Source organism: Leucopleurus acutus (genome assembly GCF_964270905.1).
Source record: "Leucopleurus acutus genome assembly, chromosome: 14".
NCBI classification, from domain to species: Eukaryota; Metazoa; Chordata; class Mammalia; order Artiodactyla; family Delphinidae; genus Leucopleurus; species Leucopleurus acutus.
In genome coordinates, this window is record NC_139156.1 from 77,399,346 (window position 1) to 77,421,025 (window position 21,680).

Consider the following 21,680-nt stretch of genomic DNA (forward strand, 5'->3'; position numbering starts at 1 on the left):
GTTCATTTGTTAGATCTTCTAAGCGCAGGGCTCTACTCACATGCTCCTGTCCAGTCTGAGGGCTGATGCTTTCCATTTACTTGAGAGGCTCAGAACATTTTGCTCAAGGGAAAAACCCCACAGCCACTGCCCTCTGAGTCTTGCCACCTCCTGATAAGCCAGGATGAAATGGGGAGTAGCAAGTTCTCAGGGAGCAGAGTACTGGTCAGCCTGAAAGTGGAACTCAGAAAACTCTGCTCCCTCCCCAGTCTCTATGGATGGTTTAAAAAAAATGTTTTTAAGATAACCATAGATTCACATGCTGTTGTGAGAATATAGAAAAATCCCTTGAACATCTGTCTGGTTTCCCTTAATAGTAATATTTTTCAACTCTAATATAATAGTTACATATATACATAGCCTTAATAGTTACATGTGTAACTATTATATATGTAATATATATGTAACTAATAGTTATATATGTAATGTAACTATTACATATACATGTAACTATGTATTACATAGATATGTAACTGTTACCTGTATATGTACTATTAGATATGTAACTATATTTTAAAACTAGTATAATAGTTACACATATATGTAACTACACATATATTCAAGTTACATACATATGTAATTGAATATATATATATAAAACGGTTTTTCAAGGAAGATATTGACTTTGATACAATCCCCTGATCTTATTAAATTTCTCCAGTTTTGCTTATATTCATTTGAGTATGTGTCTGTGTGTGCGTATTAAATTCTATACCATTTTATTAACTGTGTAACTTCCTGGAACCCCATCACTGTAAAGGTCCTACACCCCAAGGATGCCTCACATTGCCCTTTTCTAACTAAACCTACCTCCCTCTCGCTCCCCTCTCTTGATTCCCTCACCCTGGATAACCACTAATCCGTCCTCCAGTTCTAAGATTCATTTCAAAAATGTTATAAACATGGACTCACACAGTATGGGATCTTCTGGGATTGACAATTTTCACTCAGCATAACCGCCAGGAGGTCCATCGCAATTGTTATGTATCAACAGGCCATTCCTTTCTATTGCCAAGCAGCATCCCATGCTATGGTTGTACTGCAGATTGGATAACCATTCCCTTGATGAAGGACATCTGGGCTGATTCCAGTTTTCGGCTATTACAAATAAAGCTGCTTTACACTAAGTACTTGTGAAGAAGTATTTTTGTGAACACAGTTTTTGTTTCCTTGAGATAAACACCCAGAAATGCAATTGCTAGGTCGTATGGCAGTGCATGTTTAGTTTTTTAAGCAACTGTCAAAATGTTTCCCAGAGCGGCTATACCATTTACAAGCAATTTATGAGCAATCCAGTTTCCCTGCATCCTCACCAACATTTGGTTATCAGTATTTTGTTTTGTTTTAGCCATTCTGATAAGTGTGTAGTGATAGCACCTGGTGGCCTTGTATTTCCACCATCGCTAATGACGCTGAACATCTTTCCCTGTGCTTACCTGCGATCTGTATGCCCTTTCAGTGAAACCACCGTCCATGTTTTGCAGCCATTTTCTAATTAGGTTGTTTGTTACTGTTGAGCTTTGAGAGTTCTTTCTGTATTTTCAGATTATTTGTCCTTTGTTGGACATATGATTTGCAAATATCTTTGGCCAGTCTATAACTTATCTTTTCATCCTCTTCACAGGGACTTTCACAGAATAAAATTTTCTCATTTTGATGAGATCAATTTATTAATGTTTTCCTTTCATGGACATGTTTCTGATGTCAAGTTATAAACTCTATGATCTCAAAGATTTTTTCCTAAATATGTTATAGTTTTATGTTTTACATTTAAGCCCATGATCCATTTGAATTAGATTTCATGTAAAGTGTGAGGTCTGGGCTGTGGTTCATATATTTTTGGCGTATGGGCGGTCCATTTGCTCCATGTGTGTTCTGAGTCTGTGGCAAAATCCTTTCTTCTCTCTTTTTCTGTCAGAGGGAACCTCTCTCTCCCTGTGTGCAAGACACTAAGCATAACAACCTCCTTGGATTTAGTCTTTAGGGAATAAAAGTCAGGAAGGGAAGTGCCTTCTAGAAAAGTTCAGCTTTCTGCCAACTCTCAAACCTCCCCCGAGGAGAAAAGTGCACTGGGACTGCTAGCTGCTTAAGTGGAGAAAAATAATAGGAAAAATACTGGGAGAAAACATACGTTAACATCACAAAAATTCCCTCGCAGGCAAAAGTTTGGCATGTTGGCAAGTATATGAGTTTTCTCTGAAAAAATCCATAACATACATCATACTGTCAAAATATCCACAAACCACCCCACCAGTTTGTTTAAATCACTGCCTTCAAGGCTCAGACTCCTGCTGTAGGAATAGGGATGCTACCCTGTGGAGTGACGTGAAGTCAAGATGCTTCCAATAGAAAAGGCTCTTAGCCAGGGATGTGGGACTCATAGGCCTCAAAATAGTGTTCTGTTCATTCAGGTTGGTCGGCTGGTTTCTGCCCCTCCCGGAATCGCAAGCAGACAATAATCTTTTAGGAGTCACTGAAATCCTACAAACGGGGACCTGACTCAAACCCCTCTGAATTAACCAGAGCGGTTCTCAATGCATGCATCCCACTGCTCTCCTTCAACAATCTACAAGGAAGTGCATGACTTTTTCTTCTCCATTAATTTCTTTCACAAACACAAAACAATCAGCATTTGTGTGCAGATTCCCATATATTTGTCACTCTGTGAAAGGGGTACAGAAATGAATGATACAATCCTGGCTGAAAACTAAACAGAAGAGATGAACACACACACCAGTAAAGATAATAAATGGCAGTATGTGATATATGCCATTTCCCTGGGGCAGTTAAAGACACAGACAATTCTACTACCAACACGTCCTCAACCAAATTAAGTTCCGTGTGGTCATGTATTACCAGACCCTGGATGTTGAGGATTCACCTACGAATCCTTTGAAAAACAGAAAAATTACTCACACACCATTTCCACTGAGAGTTGATACTGAATGGCAGGTTCCCAACAATTCTGGGGAAGAGAAGCTTGTTCTACTGACTTACAGTCTGGCGGAAGTATCACCTCAAAATCAAAGGTCAGCACAGATTCCTCCTTGTCTAATCCTCCTCAACGGGTAGAACAGTAAGATACGTTTTCTACGATCTCATTTTTTTATAGCCAGCACACAGCGAAATGCCTAGAACATACAAGCCCTCAATAAGCATTAAAGGAATTGAAAAATAGACCCAGGAATAAAAGATCATTGCAGAGAGAAATTATCAGTGTTTCAGTTTACACGTTTTCTCAGTAGGATTTCTGCTTGCACACCAGTCTACTACGTAAGGGCCTAAGAGAGTGGCTGGGCAGCTAAGCCCCAGGCAAGCTCCCAGGAGCCTCTTCACAGTATCAGAGAAATCAAAAGTATATGCCTGTGCAACACTTAGAGGAGCATCACATATTTACTCAGGGCTGAGTCTGTGATATTTCTATTCAAGTTGCTGCACAAGGGGAAACAGGTACTGAGACAGGACACGGATGGGCCTCAGGCTGAGCAGTTTCTCCCCTGTGGACAGAAACTCCGTAACAGCAGAAACTCCATAAAAGCAGGATGATAGAGGAGGCTGGGCCCTGCCCAGATAAAAGACCACATATTCCTCATCCTCGAAGCCAAGGAGACCTTCCTGACTACACACGCACAGAAAGGCTCCTTGGAGGTCAAAAAGGGAGGCGGCGCCACCCCACAGTAAGTGATGCCAACTACCCACAGGCCTCTTTGCTAGAATCCATCTTGGCTAAGAGGTGCGCACGCACACAGAGGAGGACCCTGAGGTAGACCAAATACGGACTCAGAACCAGGCAAAGCAAGACGACTGGTCAAAGGAAATCCGGAAGAAATGCCCCATAACAGTGATTCAAACTACCACAAGGGTGCGACTCTCTCTCTCTGAGCCACCCGTGTGGCTATCCACACGTACTGTACACTTTTTCACTGCTTTCCACCTCTACGTGGAAATTCATTTCTACGCAGCTGACGGGCCAGGGCCTTGTCGCTGGCCACTGGTCCCTGGTGGTCTAGTGATTAGGTTTCAGCGCTCTCACTGCCGCTGCCCAACCTCAATCTCTGGCCGGGAACTGAAATCCTGCTTCAAGCCGCTGCAGGCCGAGGCCACCCAAGAGCAGTATGTTTTGAGATGTCACGTCTGCATAAAATATAAATGAATAATCGTGGATTAAAAACAATAACATCCTTACACTCCGAATCCATATTAAAGAGTCATATAACTAGGACTGGAGCAGAGAAACATCAACAAACATTTGCTGCTTTCACTTTTCACTCCGTAGGGAATATAACACAGCCACAAAGGAATTGGGAAATTTAAAAAAGAGGAAGCTTTTCTTTTCTTCCTGAAAGATATTGCTTACACCTAGATTAAGTTAAGAAACTAAACGTGGACCAGTAAAAACGGTCTTAAATTTTCACTGAGAAAATAACTGGGAGATTTCTCTTTCTCAGTGTTGATTTTTAATCTATTGTCTCTTCCCAGTCACTCATTTTCAGTGCATCCAACACCTCCATTGGTTATTTTTTCATTTTTACTCTTATCCGGTGGCTCCAATCTCTGTGAATATTTTTAATCCTTTGCCTTCAAAGCTTGTATTTTGGAAAACAGTGCCTTCTAGCCCAGTCATTCCTTGAGAGTGCGGCTCTAGACCAAGTCAGGCTGCTAAATGATGACAGGCTGAAGCAAGGCCAGGGTGCTCTCTGCAATCAGCAGGGAGGTTAAGTTTAGGGGAAAGACTGCATCTCTCTCCAGGGAGAAGAGGCAAAGAAGAAAAAAATAGCTCTCCTTCCTGTGCCTACTCTTGTAGCAAAACTATTTGGGAAACCTGTCCTAGCCCCAGATGCAGGCTAAAGAGGTATACACAGGACACGAAGAGAAGGAAGAAAAGTTCTTATATGATAACTTGACCGTTTTGGAGTAAAACAGCGCAGGCTCAGAAGCTTGCGCCGAGGTAGGTGACTGAGGGCATACAAACCCTGCGGGGTATTAGTCATCCGATTGTGTACGTAGACATAAACCACGCCTGTCCTTCTAAGCCAGACAGAGAGACACTTAATTCATTAGATCAAACCCATCTCATGCCTTATCAATTATTCACAAGTAAAGCTCATTGAATCATAATATTAAAAGGGGCGTGAAGGCAAAACTATTGTCATGCATACATACGGCATGGCTTTCGCCTGCTGAGTCACATCCTGGAAAGCAAATGTAGCATTTATTTCCAGACATTGTCAGAAACAATGACTTAATGGTCCTGAGTTTGAAAGGAACAAGACAGAGCAAGTATATGCCAAGAGTAATGCCTGGTTAAGATGGAAACAGGACAACTTCTCTATCCACGCTCAAGCCTGCCTGTGCGCTCTCTCTCTCTCTCTCTCTCTCTCTCTCTCATACACACACGCGCACACACACACACACACACCATCAGGTGTATTTTATCTATGCATGCATAGGTATGTGTGTGCATTTATAAACAAGCATATTTAAGTTTTTATTGTTACATATCCCCACTAGAATGTAAACTCCTTGAGAAAAGAGACTTTGTATCTTTTTAGATACCAACAACCCCAGCACTCAGAACATGGTGGTCATTCCACAGATTTTTATTAAATGAATAAAATTACCTATGAGCTATGTGGTAAAAACTGTTTTAACATACAAATAATGCTTTTCAAAAAACGTTCCCCTAATACCGGTTTCCACATCAGAGATCTCACATAATAATTCTGAATAACACTCCCCTAACTCATCTTTCTTAAAACTTATTAATTTAAAAGTATGACATACTTAATTCAGGTAGTGCATAGTTAATCCATTAGTAAGCGTGTGTGCACATAAAGTAAATGCCTTTGTTGACATTTTATTGTATTCCGTAAAAATGGATGGAAGTAATAAAGTGCAATCCAGAGACAGAATCTAGAACAGAAAACATTGCCCACATAAAAGACTTCATGCTTGAAATGAAAACTGATAATCAAATTTCAAGGCTCCAGAATGAAATCTTTTTTTAAAGCAATAATTTAAAAGCTGTGTGGCATCCGACAGATCTCTTGCCAAGTAGCAGAACTTGTTTCTCCTTAATTTATCCCATCTCACTATTTGAAAAGTTTGAAAAAGAACAAAGAAATTACAATTCTACAGTTAACGTTCCGTGCATTTCTCCCTTTCCCCCGCCTGCTCACAACGTCTATAGATGATAATTTTACGACTTTTATTGTTGTTTAGACCAGTTGTATACTGGTAATTTTAGAGTCACACATCTTTCTGGAAAAATCTCAAGAAATTTAAAATAAAACCATAGTGATGCTTTCCGTCACGAACATGTCAGAGTTCAATCCGTAAAAGCAACATGAGCAGGAAGTGTGGGGAAAATATATGTTTAAGTAAACTTTGGTAGGCTTCATTCTCCAATTCAATTCCACTTAACTGAATGGGACAATATATGCTCTTCATTCTGGGGGTCTGGTTAACACTCCCATGACAATGCCCAGGAGACCACATACATATCCAGATCTAAGTGTGAAGAGGTAGTTAAAGATCACTTCATCAGAGAGAGAACAGACTTGTGGTTGCCAAGGGTGGGTGGGGATGGTGGAGAGGGATGGAGTGGGAGTTTGGGGTTAGCAGATGCAAACTATTACATATACAATGGATAAACAACAAGGTCCTACTGTAGAGCACAGGGAACTATATTCAATATCCCGCGATAAACCATAATGGAAAAGAATACGAAAAGGAATGTGTATATATGTATAACGGAATCACTGTGCTGTACAGCAGAAACGAACACAACATTGTAAATCAACTATACTTCCGTAAAATAGATTATAAAATAATAATAATAAAAGATCACTGCATCGGTATCTAGAACTACAGTACCCATCACTGAACTGCATTTTCAACTGCTACAATTATAGTTCTATTATGTATATTCAAAACTTGTCATGGGAAGGAGGCATGAGCAGATTGACAAATTCACTTACTAACCCAGCATTTACGACCAAAATGGTCCTAAATTACTTAGAAGCAACTGTCACTTCTGACCATCTCCTTAATCAATTCCACTACTGCTTGTAACAAACCTGATTTGACTTTAGTTATTTAACTTTAATAACAGAATATAATTGAGTGTAGCCAGATCATAATCAGTGTGAAGAATTATGAGTTAAAAGAAATCTTTATATATTTCCCTGGAACTTCTCCAGCTCTCAGAAAGTCAAATTATTTTTACTTCTTTTTAAAAAATGAATCAAAATACATTTTTAAGGTTATCACTATGCGTTTTTCCCCCAATACAGATTCACATCAATTAAAGAAAGGCTGCCTCCTGGCTGTACCGTCCTTTGCCTTCCCCTCATTCTGTAAGACACTGAAGGGACTTAGCGTGAGGACAGGGGAAGATAAAGAAATTTCTACACACTGATATTAAGAAGACTTGAAGCAATAAAGGGCTCTATAAATGTAAAATTTAAGGAATTACTTTTATCATTACATGTAAAAAATTGTTCAATCTCACTCTGTAATCAAGACATAGATAACTTTCAGTCTTAAGCAACATCCCTCAGGCTCCTGTTGCCTATTTCTGACTCATTTTCTCCCTCAAGTCATGAGGGAGAAAGGGATGTCATGAGGCATGTCAAGTCTGACATCCATTTTAATCTAATTTCACCCGTGTAAACACGCCGTACAAGGGGCACTAAGGATGTGTTCTTACTGACATCACTACCTAGAAAGAGCTGCAATGTGTTGATCTGAATACATGTTGAGATTAATTTGACACAGAAATGAGTAACATTAAGTCAAGAATAATACAGGACAGGGGACAGGAGCAGCCTTCAGTATGCATGCAATGGGAAAGCGGACCCAGACCAATACCAAAATGTCTTTGACATTTCCCCTAGTTTTCTCTGTAATAACCAGCAATGTAAAGAATTACAGCAATGTAATAACAACCAGCAGGAGAGATGATCATATTAAGCGAAGTAAGTCAGACAGAGAAAGACAAATACTGTACGCTATCACTTACATGTGGAATCTACAAAAATGACACAAATGAACTTATTTACAAAACAGAAAGAGACTCACAGACTTAGGAAACACACTTATGGTTACCAAAGGGGAAAGACGGCAGGGAAGGATAAATTAGGAGGTTAAGCTTAACATATACACACTACTGTATATAACATAGATAACCAACAAGGGCCTACTGTATAGCACAGGGAACTCTACTCAACATCCTGTAATAACCTATATGGCAAAAGAATCTGAAAAAGAATAGATATATGTATAACTGATTCACTTTGTTGAACACCTGAAACTAACACAACATTGTAAATCAACTATACTCCAATTTAAAATTAAAAAAACAAATAAAAGGCATCCCCCCCAAACAACCAATTAGCAGGAAATCTGCTCTGTAAGTATCATTTTTAATAAAACCCGTCTTTAACATACAGACTCTCTAATGTGCAGGAGAGGTGCAGGAGAGGTGGAAAACTGCAGTCATTGCCCGCGAGCTTAGTCTAGGAAATCTGGGATCTATCCGATGCTGAATATTCTCATTTGGAAATGAAAAAAACCCAACTGTTAAAAGCTATGCTCATCCATTCCTGGCTTCTAAAGCTTAGCAAGAAGGAGGAGCCCTTCCCCACCTCTCACCTACCACATTCATTTCAAAACAGAAGAGGGTTTTCTTTGATATAGTTTAGCGTCTCTTCCCCTAAAATCTACGCTCTACCATACTTTCACCCGCATGCCCAGGGTCCCTCAAACGTTCCCATATCTGACTAAATGCTGCTCTTCTGTCTAAACAACAGTGATAAGATAGCAACAACAATAATACATTTGTTGATCTCTTCATCTGCATCAAGGTTTTACATGCATTTTCCTACTGAACCTTCACAACAATCCCGTGAAGTAACAGCTAACATTTAAGCCGCATTTCACAGAGGAGAAAAATCATGTTTAAAGAAATTAAGTCACACAACTGTTAGTGGCAGAGGCGAGGCCCAAACCCAGGTCTAGAGCCCATTCTCTTAATTACAAATCTCTACAGTGTCTGTAGAAAGAGCACGTGGGCTCAAAGAATCACTTCGTTTCAAGTGCTTCGTTTAACAAGTCAGAGACTAAAGATCCAAAAGACTAGGGCACAACCTCGTTCTGCTCCTGAGTCTCTCTGATGATATTATATCACTGAACGCATCTACACCCCAAGCCTCCTTTGGGTTCCATAACGAACTTCCCTGGCTCTCCACTTAACTACCATTCTGCCTCTCTTGTGCCTTTTCTTCACCTGTCAGTGTCCTAAATATCAGCCTTATCTAGGATTCCGTCCTCAGCTTCCTCTCTAGTTAGTCTATTCCAAGGCTTTGCAGCCTTTTAAAGCAATGCCCAACTTGCTAAACGTAACACTCTAGTCACTGTTCCTCCCTCTCTACCTAGGGCTCCCATTCTTTCAAGTACCCCCTGTGCACTTGCGATTTATATCCAACCCAAGCTTTGTGTAAGTTAAAGACTCAAAAATTCCAATTTCCCATAGACCCTTTATTTTACTTCCCATAGACCCTCTGTACTCACCAGTGGCCAAAATCTCACTCAGTCCTTTGTATCAAATCTGTCCATCTCCTACAATCTTTAACACCATCTCTCTTCCCTAGAGTCAGAAACTCTAGGGAGTTTCTTGCCCTTAAATATGATACATTCTCTCACCGACCACATACAGTTCATCCTTAAACGAGTCAATCTGACCTGAAATGTTTCTGGGCCAGGCTGTCCTATTCTAACGGCCACTCTCCAGGATAAGCTTCTCCTTTTCTCTCACATAAATGACTTCATCGGCCTTCTCCGAGTTGGCTTCCCTGCTCCAGAATCTCTCCACCTCCGATCTAAGTTCTTCTTGTTCGTCAGAGACACTCTTTTCAAAGAGACCTGACCACGTCACCCCCTCCCCACACACTCCTTCCCAACCATCTCAGGGTAAAAGCAACCCGTGGGAATGGCACTAATGAGCCTTCAGAAACTACAAACAGAACTACCATATGACCCAGCAATCCCACTACTGGGCATACACCCTGAGAAAACCATAATTCAAAAAGAGTCATGTACCAAAATGTTCATTGCAGCTCTATTTACAATAGCCAGGACATGGAAGCAACCTAAGTATCCATCATCAGATGAATGGATAAAGAAGATGTGGCACATATATACAACGGAATATTACTCAGCCATAAAAAGAAACAAAATTGGGCTATGTGTAATGAGGTGGATGGACCTAGAGTCTGTCATGCAGAGTGAAGTAAGTCATAAAGAGAAAGACAAGTACCGTATGCTAACACAAATATACGGAATTTAAGGGAAAAAAATGTCATGAAGAACCTAGGGGTAAGACAGGAATAAAGACACAGATCTACTAGAGAATGGACTTGAGGATATGGGGAGGGGGAAGGGTAAGCTGTGACAAAGCGAGAGAGTGGCATGGACATATATACACTACCAAACGTAAGGTAGATAGCTAGTGGGAAGCAGCCGCATAGCACAGGGAGACCAGCTCGGTGCTTTGTGACCACCTAGAGGGGTGGGATAGGGAGGGTGGGAGGGAGGGAGACGCAAGAGGGAAGAGATATGGGGATATATCTATACGTATAGCTGACTCACTTTGTTATAAAGCAGAAACTAGCACACCATTGTAAAGTAATTATACTCCAATAAAGATGGAAAAAAAAAAAAAGAGCTGACCAAGTTTCCATGTCTAGTTTCCATGCTTCTTCCACCCTGCCCCTCATCAGTCGGGAATAACTGCAATTCCCAGTATGCACTGCATCCCTCTGAGTCTTCTGTTTGGAATTAATTCCTCAGACAAACCGTCTTTTGAATTCCCTCTCATCTTTTCTATGAACCCTATCAACACACCATTAGCACCTTCTTCCTAACCTACTAAAAGCAGCACTTTTCATTTAGGGCATTTTTTGAGGCTCTGCATTTCATGCTTCACCATAAGCTAGGTCTACCTGGGGAGAGGTAAGACTAGTACCCCGGTCTCAGAGTGACTCTTCCCAAGGTTAAACAGCTAATTAAAGAAGTACTAACTTTCTAAATGTTCTCTGTATCTTTCTTTAAACTACAAAAATAAATATTTATCAATAATAGTTATCTAAGTGATACGCTGATATTACGAGAAACCTCCACTAAAAGACTTAAAGCCACATAATAAATCACCCGGGTCATGCCTTCTCTCCCAATAATCGCTTATTTATGCATTCCACTTACCATATTCATCCATTAATTGGTGAGGCAAAATGGAACATTCAAATCACCCTCAATATTTTTATGGTTTTGTATTATTTGTGCACTTTTCCCCATGATCCAGGCTACTGCCATCTTGGCCCAATGCCAAATAATATTAACGTAAGAGAGATTAAAATCACATAAAATATTAGGGAAAGTGCTCCATTTTATTATCTATCTCAGTAAATGGGAGGTAACAGGAAAAGGTCCTAAACCTCTGGGCAATCTGAGAAGTCTGAAACTGAACTGGAGACTAAACATTCCAGAAAGAGGATTCATCAAAACGAATGAACATTTCACAAAGTTTTAAGTAAGTGAATGTGTTCATTCCTCCCACTCAGTTTATTGTATTCACTGCTTCTCACCATGTTTTAATTATACAAGAATTTTCTGCAACTCTATTCATAGGTAGTCAAAACCATACATGAGGAAAAAACTACAGAGGCGGCCAGCAATGGATCACTTCAGTGGACAGATGAATGACAGTGGCCCACTTTCTCCTATGCTAATGGCCTGAACAGACAAATCCTTAATTTACAAAACTTATATCAAAACAAGAAGATGCAAGGCTCAAGGCGCTGGGCTCAGGTACCAACCTTCGCTGCTCTTCACCGTGTTCTCCTGAAGGGACCGTGAGGCATTCATCCATGTGTCCATGAAGCAACCTGAGGACGTCACCACCAATCAGATACCCTAGAAGGGATTGAAACGCAGTCACATTTGAACTGTCATCATCAGATGCTGACAGCTGAACAGATCATTGGCTCCAATCTCCTATGTTCCTAGACAGAGACACAGGAGTCCAGCAAGGCTTAAGTACCTGGCCAAAATCACAGAGATGGATGGTGCCACCTGCCTGCCACCTCTGAGCCCTGGGTTCCCAAGTCCCACAGATAGTGATGTTCCCACGATTATACATGACCTCAGCCTCATAAAACCCTCCACTAAACGTGCAAGCCTGGATAGGCTCAGATTTGAACTTACGTAAGTGAGAACAACCAGAACACACAGATATTTCCTGGGAAAACCCTGATGTACAAGCACTGCTGTGATCCAGTTCTAAGTCACACACCCTGGAAGATGAGAAATCTTGACAGTAGCCTGCCTAAGCAATACCCTGAGGCCAAAACACTGGAGAAAATCACCCCTAGAAAGCTAGCATGTAAAACACACACAAAAATAAACTAAAGCTGACGGCAGCATAAAAATAAGAGGAGATAAACCTTCACACAAACTTCACTTTTAAATAGCAATTCAAATGAGTTCCTTAAATGTTATGTGTCTGCATTACAGAATATTTTGACACCAACAGCTCTAATGAATTTACTCATTATCACAATCCCAAAGATGACTGCCAACTCTGCATCGGGGACCAGCCCCCTAATGGAAGTGGAGTTCTCACCTTGGGCTGCTTCACTTCCTGAGCTGATTGGGGCCACGCTCCAGAGGGTCTGCTGGAAAGCGGCGTCCACGTGCAGGCTGCCGTTGCCATAAGACAAGTGCTGCATTAGAAGCAAAAGAAGGCCATCACTACAGGCTCTGGGTAAGTCTCAACACAGAAGTGCTTCTGGCAACTCAAACTGAACGCTGCCAACGTGGGACTGTCCACGGAGAGCCTCCGTTGCAATCCCGTCACTCAAAAATGAAGAGACTAGTAGGAAAAAAATTGGAGTTTATATTTGACTTTAGGTATTTTTCAGCTTCCTTCTAAGAGTTACTACTTAAGCCACTAATCCGAAAACACAAATAAAATAGATTTGTTTGTGAAAACAGACTATTTTGTTTTAAAGGCTTATTGATGGGCAAATTTGTACAGATAGTAGGCCCTTACCATTAAAATTATAATTAAGTTTTTACCTATCACACTGTGACAGTGTGTTGACAATGAAGTAGGTTAAACCTACTGGACTAATGTGTTAGTTTCATGGGGTCCTTTACGAACTTTTATCTACAATCTGATGTAATAGCTATTAGATGGCAATATTCCCTAATAGGTATCAAAAACCAAGACAATACATGTCCTTCAAAATTCAGACATTACAAATCTCAGATGTTCCTTCTTAAGTCAAATGTATTAAAAGAACATCCTATTTCACACCTTTGAGAGCCATCGTTGATGAGTTCTGAAATGATAAGTAAAGAAAAACAAAATTATGAGTACAGACAAATGACTTGCTTATTTCACTAACCATTACCTGGCTGCTGCTAGAATTTCAAACATGCAAAGAACAACCACCTTTTTTCTTGCAGTCATCTGAGTAAACATCACCAATATTCCTAGAATGTTCCTGCAACACTTTCCAACGCTGATGACGGCCTAAGCTTTTTTTTTTTTTTTTTTTTTTTTTTTTTTTGCGGTACGCGGGCCTCTCACTGCTGTGGCCTCTCCCATTGCGGAGCACAGGCTCCGGACGTGCAGGCTCAGCGGCCATGGCTCACGGGCCCAGCCGCTCCGCGCCATGCGGGATCCTCCCAGACCGGGGCACGAATCCGCGTCCCCTGCATTGGCAGGCGGACTCTCAACCACCGCGCCACCAGGGAAGCCCCAGCCTAAGCTTTTAAAGACTTCAATTGCACTAAAACTTTCCCAGATATCTGACCTTCCTAGTTAAGACAAACAGCAGTCACGGCATGCAGAAGCTCACTGGTATATGCCACAAGCCTTTCAACATCCAAAGGTCTCTTCTGCCTAAATATACTAATCTCATGTCACCAGCATAGGGAGGCATTTCGTTTTCTTTCTCTTAAAAACAAAACCCAGGACATTTGTGACATTTGACATATATGTAATTATCTTATCAGCAACTTTCCAATCGATAAGATTAAAAGTGGATGCTTCAGGTTTAGCAATAACCTGCTTACCCCTCTCCCATCTCAACCAGCTGTCTGTCTTTTTACGACCTCCTTTCTACCTGGACTTGTCATTCTTATGCAAAAATCCAGCTAAGATGTCTTTATTGAATTAATTTCTTCCCTAATATATTAAAACTCTTTAACTATTTACAAATAAATCATATGCCATCTGCTTCCACAAACAAGAAAAATATATTTTTCTTCATAGCCCTTATCACAATGGGATCATTTAGTGTATTTTTTATTCTCCCTCTTGTAAGCTGACACAGGCTCACAACTGTATCCCTAGCATCTAGCAAGGTTACTCAATAAAGAAGTATGTGCAGAAGTGAACCAAACCTTTAAAATCAAAGTGGCATAAACTTTAAAAAAATATTTTAAATTATTCCTTAAATGTTCCTATTTCAATGACCTGAGCCAAAATAACAGCACGCACACACCAAAAAAGAAAAAAAGAAGAAAAAAGAAACCTGTGAAACCATATGGATTTTATCAAACCATCAGGAGATGATTCAAAATACCAATGCTTATATTTTTACTTTTGAATTCAAGTGAAAGCTCATGCCATATTACGATAAATAGATTTGTTCATTCATCCTTGTTCATTGAATATACTACGTATAAAGCATTGTGCTAAACATTAATAGAACACATTCCCCACCATGAGGGTGCTCGTAAGCTAGAAAGGTAAGTAAAATATATCCACAAAATGATGTGAGTCAGTGTTTTGAAAATATTAGCTGAATTGTAATCAAAGTGCTACAGGAATTGAGAGAAAAGAACACTTGGACCAGCCTAACTGGAACACAGTTCATTGTCCTGGGCTTCAGGACAGGTGGTATTTCCACAGGAGAGATAGGGTTCCATGTGGGACGAGGCATTTGAAGAGCCAGTAGGACCATTTGGCCTGAGCATCACATTTATATACTTAGAGATGCTGTCTCCAAAAGTTTGTACATACACTGAATTTGCGTATGTGTATTAATAATGTTAATGCGCTAAGTGTAGATATTTTTTTAAAAATACCAAAACTTTTATAAACTACTTTGGAGATTTTCATTCTTAATACACCAGAAACCTTGTAATTGTAAGTGACCTGGGCTTTTTTGGTGCTGTAGGCTCTAATAAGGGAAATGGTACCCAAAGGGGCAGAGATACGGGAACATACAGCACAGCAGAGAGTTTCATCTTTGGGGCTTACAGCATATACTTAGAAAGAGAGTGAGAGATAGGCCTGCAGAAAAAGCAGGTGTCAGATCAAGGACCTTATAGGCAATAAGGAGCTACTGCAGTGAAAAAACAATGGGAACGGGGGGAGGACGAAAATGCAATCTTCAAATCATATCTAAGCCTAAAGGTACACAATAAATATAACCATAAAAAAAGGAAAATTTCAGTCTGTTGGAGAAAGTAAAAAAAAAAGCCCTTAAGATCATATTACACCATTTAAAGTTATCTAAATCATGTCCACTCTGCTCAAGAAAATATTCTCTAAGCATAACTATTTCGGATGCTTCTATTTAATTTTGCCACTTAAGCAACAAAGGGAAATCTGAGTAAGAACCACACAGGCTTGTGATGGTAAATATTCAGAATGCAGTAACAATTTCAGTTACTGACACTAACTAAGATGGGTTATCCTTAAAGCCCAAACAGATGTTGTCAGAGGTTGAAAGCAAAGCTGGCCTTAGGCTGAAATATGTAACTGCTCTAAAATTTACACACCCACCAGGAGCACTGCAGGCACTTTGGGGAGTGATCTGCTCTCTCCTATCACCTTGATTCTCATGTTAGTGACTCTCAAGTTCTCATGGACACACAAATCATCTGAGGATCTTGTCAAAAAAAGGCAAATTTGAATTCAGGAGGTGTGATGGGGGACCAACCAAGGCCACTGGTTCAAGAACCATATTTTGAGTAACAAGGCTTTATATGATAGAAGCACGAAATCTCAGGAATAGAAAAGATATTATTATAAATCACCTCCCAGGAGTTCTCAACCTGGACTCCACTTTGATACTTTTAGTTTCCTTTGTAATCCAGTGTATATATTTTATACATTTTAAAAGATAATGAAACAGAGTCGGTAAGCTTTCTCCGACTGTCCGAAAGGTCCAAGGCACAAGAATTTCTAAGAATATCCGAATTCAACCCTTATCTGATGCATTTATTCACTCATTTATTTCTCTCATATTAAGTGTCAGGCACTTGGCCCTGGTGATGCAACACACGAGAAAATGATCCTCCAGTGACAGGGAACACAAGTAAACAAGATACATCACTCCTCAGACTTCACTTTTTTATTCTGAGAAAAAAACGAGGGACACAGAATAGATGTTCTTTCCAAATGGAACAGTCTATGATTCCATCACCTGAGCCACAGAGAGAAAAAAAAAGGCTCAAGGTAAATAAATAAAAAATAAATTGGATGGAATCTAAGAGAAAAAAAAAAAAGAAAAGAAAAAGGTCATGAAGAACCTAGGGGAAGACGGGAATAAAGACACAGACCTACTATAGAGCATGGACTTGAGGATATGGGGAGGGGGAAGGGTAAGCTGTGACAAAGTGAGAGAGTGGCATGGACATATAAACTACCAAACGTAAAATAGATAGCTAGTGGGAAGCAGCCGCATAGCACAGGGAGATCAGCTAGGTGGTTCGTGACCACCTAGAGGGGTGGGATAGGGAGGCTGGGAGGGAGGGAGACTTAAGAGGGAAGAGATATGGGAACATATGTATATGTATAGCAGATTCACTTTGTTATAAAGCAGAAACTAACACACCATTGTAAAGCAATTATACTCCAATAAAGATGTTTAAATAAATAAATAAATTGGTTGATACGATGAAGAGCTTGAAAATATTTATGATCACTGTCTTTTTAGCTATCAGTATTTTTAAGCAACTTGAGGGAGTTCGGTAACTTACTATGCAATCAGAACACCTAGCATTTATTGGCAATTCAGAGGTGGGTATGAGAGAAGTAAATTTTTCTGAGCCCTAGAATAGCTTTCTTTTAAGCATTTTTCATCACTTTTTAGATTGTGGGGTTTTGCTTTTCCTAATTTACTTTTAGACAGTTGTTTGGTAATATTTTCATGGATTTTAAAAATCTGTCTGCTACCTCTACTCAATACTCTGTAATAACCTATATGGGAAAAGAATCTAAAAAAGAGTGGATATATGTATATGTATAACTGATTCACTATGGTATACACCTGAAACTAACACAACATTGTAAATTAACTATACTCCAATAAAAATTTTTTTAAAAATCTGTCCGTTTCTATAGGTGACAGAGAAAATTATTCAAAAATCAATGTTTCAAATGAGAGAAATCCAATCCACGTGTTGAAAACCCTTGTGCATACCATGGTGATTTTTATATCTTTCTAACACAAGTAAAAATTATTTTTGCGTGCTTTACCTTATTTTGTTTAGTCTGAAAGAGATTCACAGTAATATCTATTTGACCAAATTTCCTCTCTTTTAAATTGTATCTTTCTCTTATATTTAAGCTGCTTTGATAAAGCCTCCTTTAAAAGAAAAAAATAAGTCATTCCAGTGGGTCAAAGGAATTTTTCTTCCTCTTAGATATTCCTGAAAAGAGGATTAGAATATCATTTCATATCAGAATATGAAACAGCAAGATTAGAAAAGACATTATTTGGATGAGTGGCTTACAACCTTTTCTGGAGATAAAACCCTTTATTCCTGAGAAATCATGTACAAGGTTCATCACATAAAGCAGAAAAGGGCAGAGCATCCTAGGTGGGGCCTGGGCTCCGGGAGCCCAGCACAGTCCACAGGACACCTCCGCAGAGGACAGAGTGAAAATCAATCCTTCAATCCGTTTTAATCAATTTAGCATCCCAATAGTTGTAAGCTTGATTAGAGCAGCAAATGCACAATTAGATAGTTCAAACGTAGCTTAACCATCACTGTTCCTGAAGAAATATTAGATCAAAGGCCAACAGACACTAACAAATGAAAAGTTACAAAGTCAATGACAGGACGTGTTTACTTTTAGTAGTTAGTTTTAACGGATGTGTTTTCAGCCGTATTTCTTATTTATTTTTAACCATGTCAGCATCTTCTCAGAATATGAATCTGGCTTTCACATGATAGCCCTTTATTTAAAATCAACTGTAACTGTCTCTTCACTTCTCACTTCCCAACTTTCCCCTCTTCTGGTTAAATATCTACAGTTCTTAATAGGCACAAATCTCCTGGGTAAATTGTGATGACAATTCACTAAGCAATTTTTATATGTGCCATTCATAGAGCTAAGAGTGTTGTCTGGATTAAGCATTCAATCCTCTTAATATCCCTGTGAACTAGGCTATTACCCCCATACTGCAGATGAAGAAACTGAGGGTTTGAAGAGGTTATATGATTGGCCCAGGCTCATGCTTAGCAGGCTCCGTACCCATAAACTATATATATATATATATATATATATATATATGCCCAATTTTCAGTTATTCAGCTTCAGTACGAGGATTATTCCAGCTGCCGCTGTTTAGTCCAATGTCTTTTACTGCCTCGCTTTTTGCCCTTTCACTTCCTCCAGATCCTTCTCACTAAGTACCATGTAGGTCCTTGAATCCGTGAACATAATACTCTGTATTCTCACTACTAATGACTCACAGTGGAAACGTGAGGTAGTAATTAACTATCCCTACACCCATAGAAACATCCTGCAGCATCTCTAACCTAAACCCTAACACTTAGTTACTGTCTCACGATACTCTCCTACAGTTCCATGGGTTTGGTTTGTTTTTTCCACTATTTTTTTTGAGGCTGGAAGCCATGTGTAATCTGTCCTTGGTCATTCCTGTGGTTTCTACTATATGCTAGGTCTATACAGATGATCACTACACTCACTGACTCCATCATCAAATAAAAGTGAAATTTTAACAATCTGGTTGGCTTACTCTCTGGAGCTCTATATAAAAGGGTATCAGAAAAGGAACTTAAATAAGTTGGCTAAAATGTAGCTTGAGGGCTTCCCTGGTGGCGCAGTGGTTGAGAGTCCGCCTGCCAATGCAGGGGACGCGGGTTCGTGCTCCGGTCTGGGAAGATCCCACGTGCCGCGGAGCAGCTGGGCCCGTGAGCCATGGCCGCTGAGCCTGCACGTCCGGAGCCTGTGCTCCGCAACGGGAGAGGCCACAACAGTGAGAGGCCCAGGTACCGCAAAAAAAAAAAAAAAAAAAAATGTAGCTTGAAAATTATCTGTGAATGTAATTAATCATGAGGTTTACTTATTTCCCTAAGTAACAGAAGGGGCACCTCAGGCATTACAATTACTGCCAATGTTTGTACAGTGTTCTTTAATTCAAAGCATCTTCAAAATCCATCATCTCATTGCTTCATCACGGTAACTGTGGTGCTAGGGAGAATCAGCACCATTTTGCAAGTGCGGAAGCCAGAATTCAGGGAATTAAGTGACTCAGGAATTTGCTGGTAGAATTGATGCTATAAGCTCTGGCCTCAGTGAGATTCTGAATTTTCTCCTCCTTCTGTGCATAATGATACCATCCTGTCAAACAAACTCTGCTGTGTAGTGGAAAGAACAAGTGATACAGCAAAAACATGCATACTTCTGTCCAAATCAAAATAAGATATGTGTAGAATTTATATACTAAGAAGCATGAATTATTTTTATTACTGCTATTGGTTTCCAAGTAAAACTACAACTCGAAATGTCTATCTCCCGATCAAAATACATCACCTTCACATATACAGCACAGGCACACAGCAAGGGCTCAATAAATGCTTATTTGACGAGCTGACACCTTGGATTGTCCTAGAAATGTGCGTGGTGCCTGATTCCACCTACAATGCTTGAGAGACAAGAGGGGAGAGATGCTCCAAGCCTCCCTTTAGCTCTGCACCATTAGACGTTCCATTTAATTTAATAGTTCCTGTCAGTTACACAAGGCCCTGTTTCACCACTTTCCTGTCTTCATCATTACCTCTTCCCTCAAAGCAAGTAAAACCACACCCTTCTTCCTAGAAACGTTTCAAAACTGGAACTGTGTTGGTAAGCAAAAACTGACTTGAAGCACCCCCAGACCCGCCTTATTTCCACGTTCACAGAGCCCAAGGGTACCAACTACTTACTTAATTCTAAAACAACTACACACAATATGTTGATTTAAGGCAGTAGGAATATACTTTCTATAAACTAGCATGAGCTTAACTGCAATGATGCTCTAGTTCTGATTTTTGTTTCAATCATCATCCACTATGATGTCTGGGATTTTTTAATGTGGATATTCATGTAAAGTTTATAATACCATGTTTTATATTTCTTTGCTTTCTCAACCTTAAAATAGAATATTTTCACTGACACCCTTCACACTTCCATTGATTTCAATATTCTACGAAATTCTGCACATGATTATTCTTTAGCAAAAATATAATTTACTACAGAAGTTAGATATTGGCCTCACCACAAAAGTAAAAAATACCTTCAATGATTAAGCATAAACTTCTTTCTTCAATCTCCCATTTCTAGCCCTTTCTCTTTGAAACAATGCAATGTCAGTGAGGGAATTAAACCATTTTTAAATTTTATTTCTCCTTTCTTAGCATGGCAAGTGTTCCTCACATAATAATCTGCTTTCATAAATATCAAAATAGGTAATCACAGCCTCATTAATATAGCCTTCTCATTGGGCGCAAAATAAAGTCCATGGAATTTCAAATTCCTGATTGGACTGCATTTACATGCTGTTAATAAAATAATCCAAGAACAGGCACTATCGATGTCACGAACTTACATATCAAGGGCACGAGGGAAGCCTGTCTAAATAATCCTGGTAAGCCACACTTCCACACCTGTCACATTATTCTTCTACTTAGGGAGTTATGTATAATTCATCAAATAGAGATACAGGCTTGTTTCTAAGCAATTTTCCTAGATAATTTGCAATTTCAGCTTTAAAAAGATCATTCTATTGACCTGTCACTTATCATATCACCAACTACATGATCCGCCTTTGCACACTTACCAAGTACCTTTCGGAGGACACACTAACTAAGATGAGGTCATCTCCAACCCGTACTTTTTCTCCTTCTGAGCGCTGCTTGGAGGCAGGATGGATGGTCCACCAACAAGCTTCACCTGCACAATGATTGAAATGTGAAACACAAAGAAATGCCTCAGTTTCAAACTCGATATTCTTTGCCAGTGACTCCAACATACAAGAGGGAAATGAAGTCCTCAAAATCAGTCTTCTTAAAATGAAACTGTCCTATTCACACAGACGTCAGAAATTTGAAATAGAACGCAAATTCGTCTCTTAGACCATGAAAATCAAAAAGAATTAGGCCAAATTAGCTTAGAATCTAAAAAAATAGTGGGTATATGTATAACTGATTCACTTTGCTGTACAGCAGAAACTAACAGAACATTGTGAATCAACTATACCCCGATAAAAATTAGAAAAAAAGGGGAAGAAAGAAAGAGGGAGAGAGGGAGGGAGGAAGACATACTGACA

The 21,680-nt window shown here is 39.6% G+C and overlaps 1 protein-coding gene across 2 annotated transcripts in view; it reads right to left on the minus strand.

Annotated features, from left to right (window-relative positions):
• Positions 1-21,680, minus strand: part of RYR2 (ryanodine receptor 2) — a gene marked incomplete at both ends in the record, with an annotated part of 711,173 nt that overhangs the window by 386,535 nt on the left and 302,958 nt on the right. For both annotated transcript variants that reach the window (XM_082854592.1, XM_082854593.1), the window contains 3 exons: positions 11,916-12,012; positions 12,722-12,821; positions 21,192-21,304. In XM_082854592.1, the coding sequence (XP_082710718.1) occupies positions 11,916-12,012; positions 12,722-12,821; positions 21,192-21,304 (310 nt within the window). The remainder of the gene's footprint in view (positions 1-11,915; positions 12,013-12,721; positions 12,822-21,191; positions 21,305-21,680) is intronic.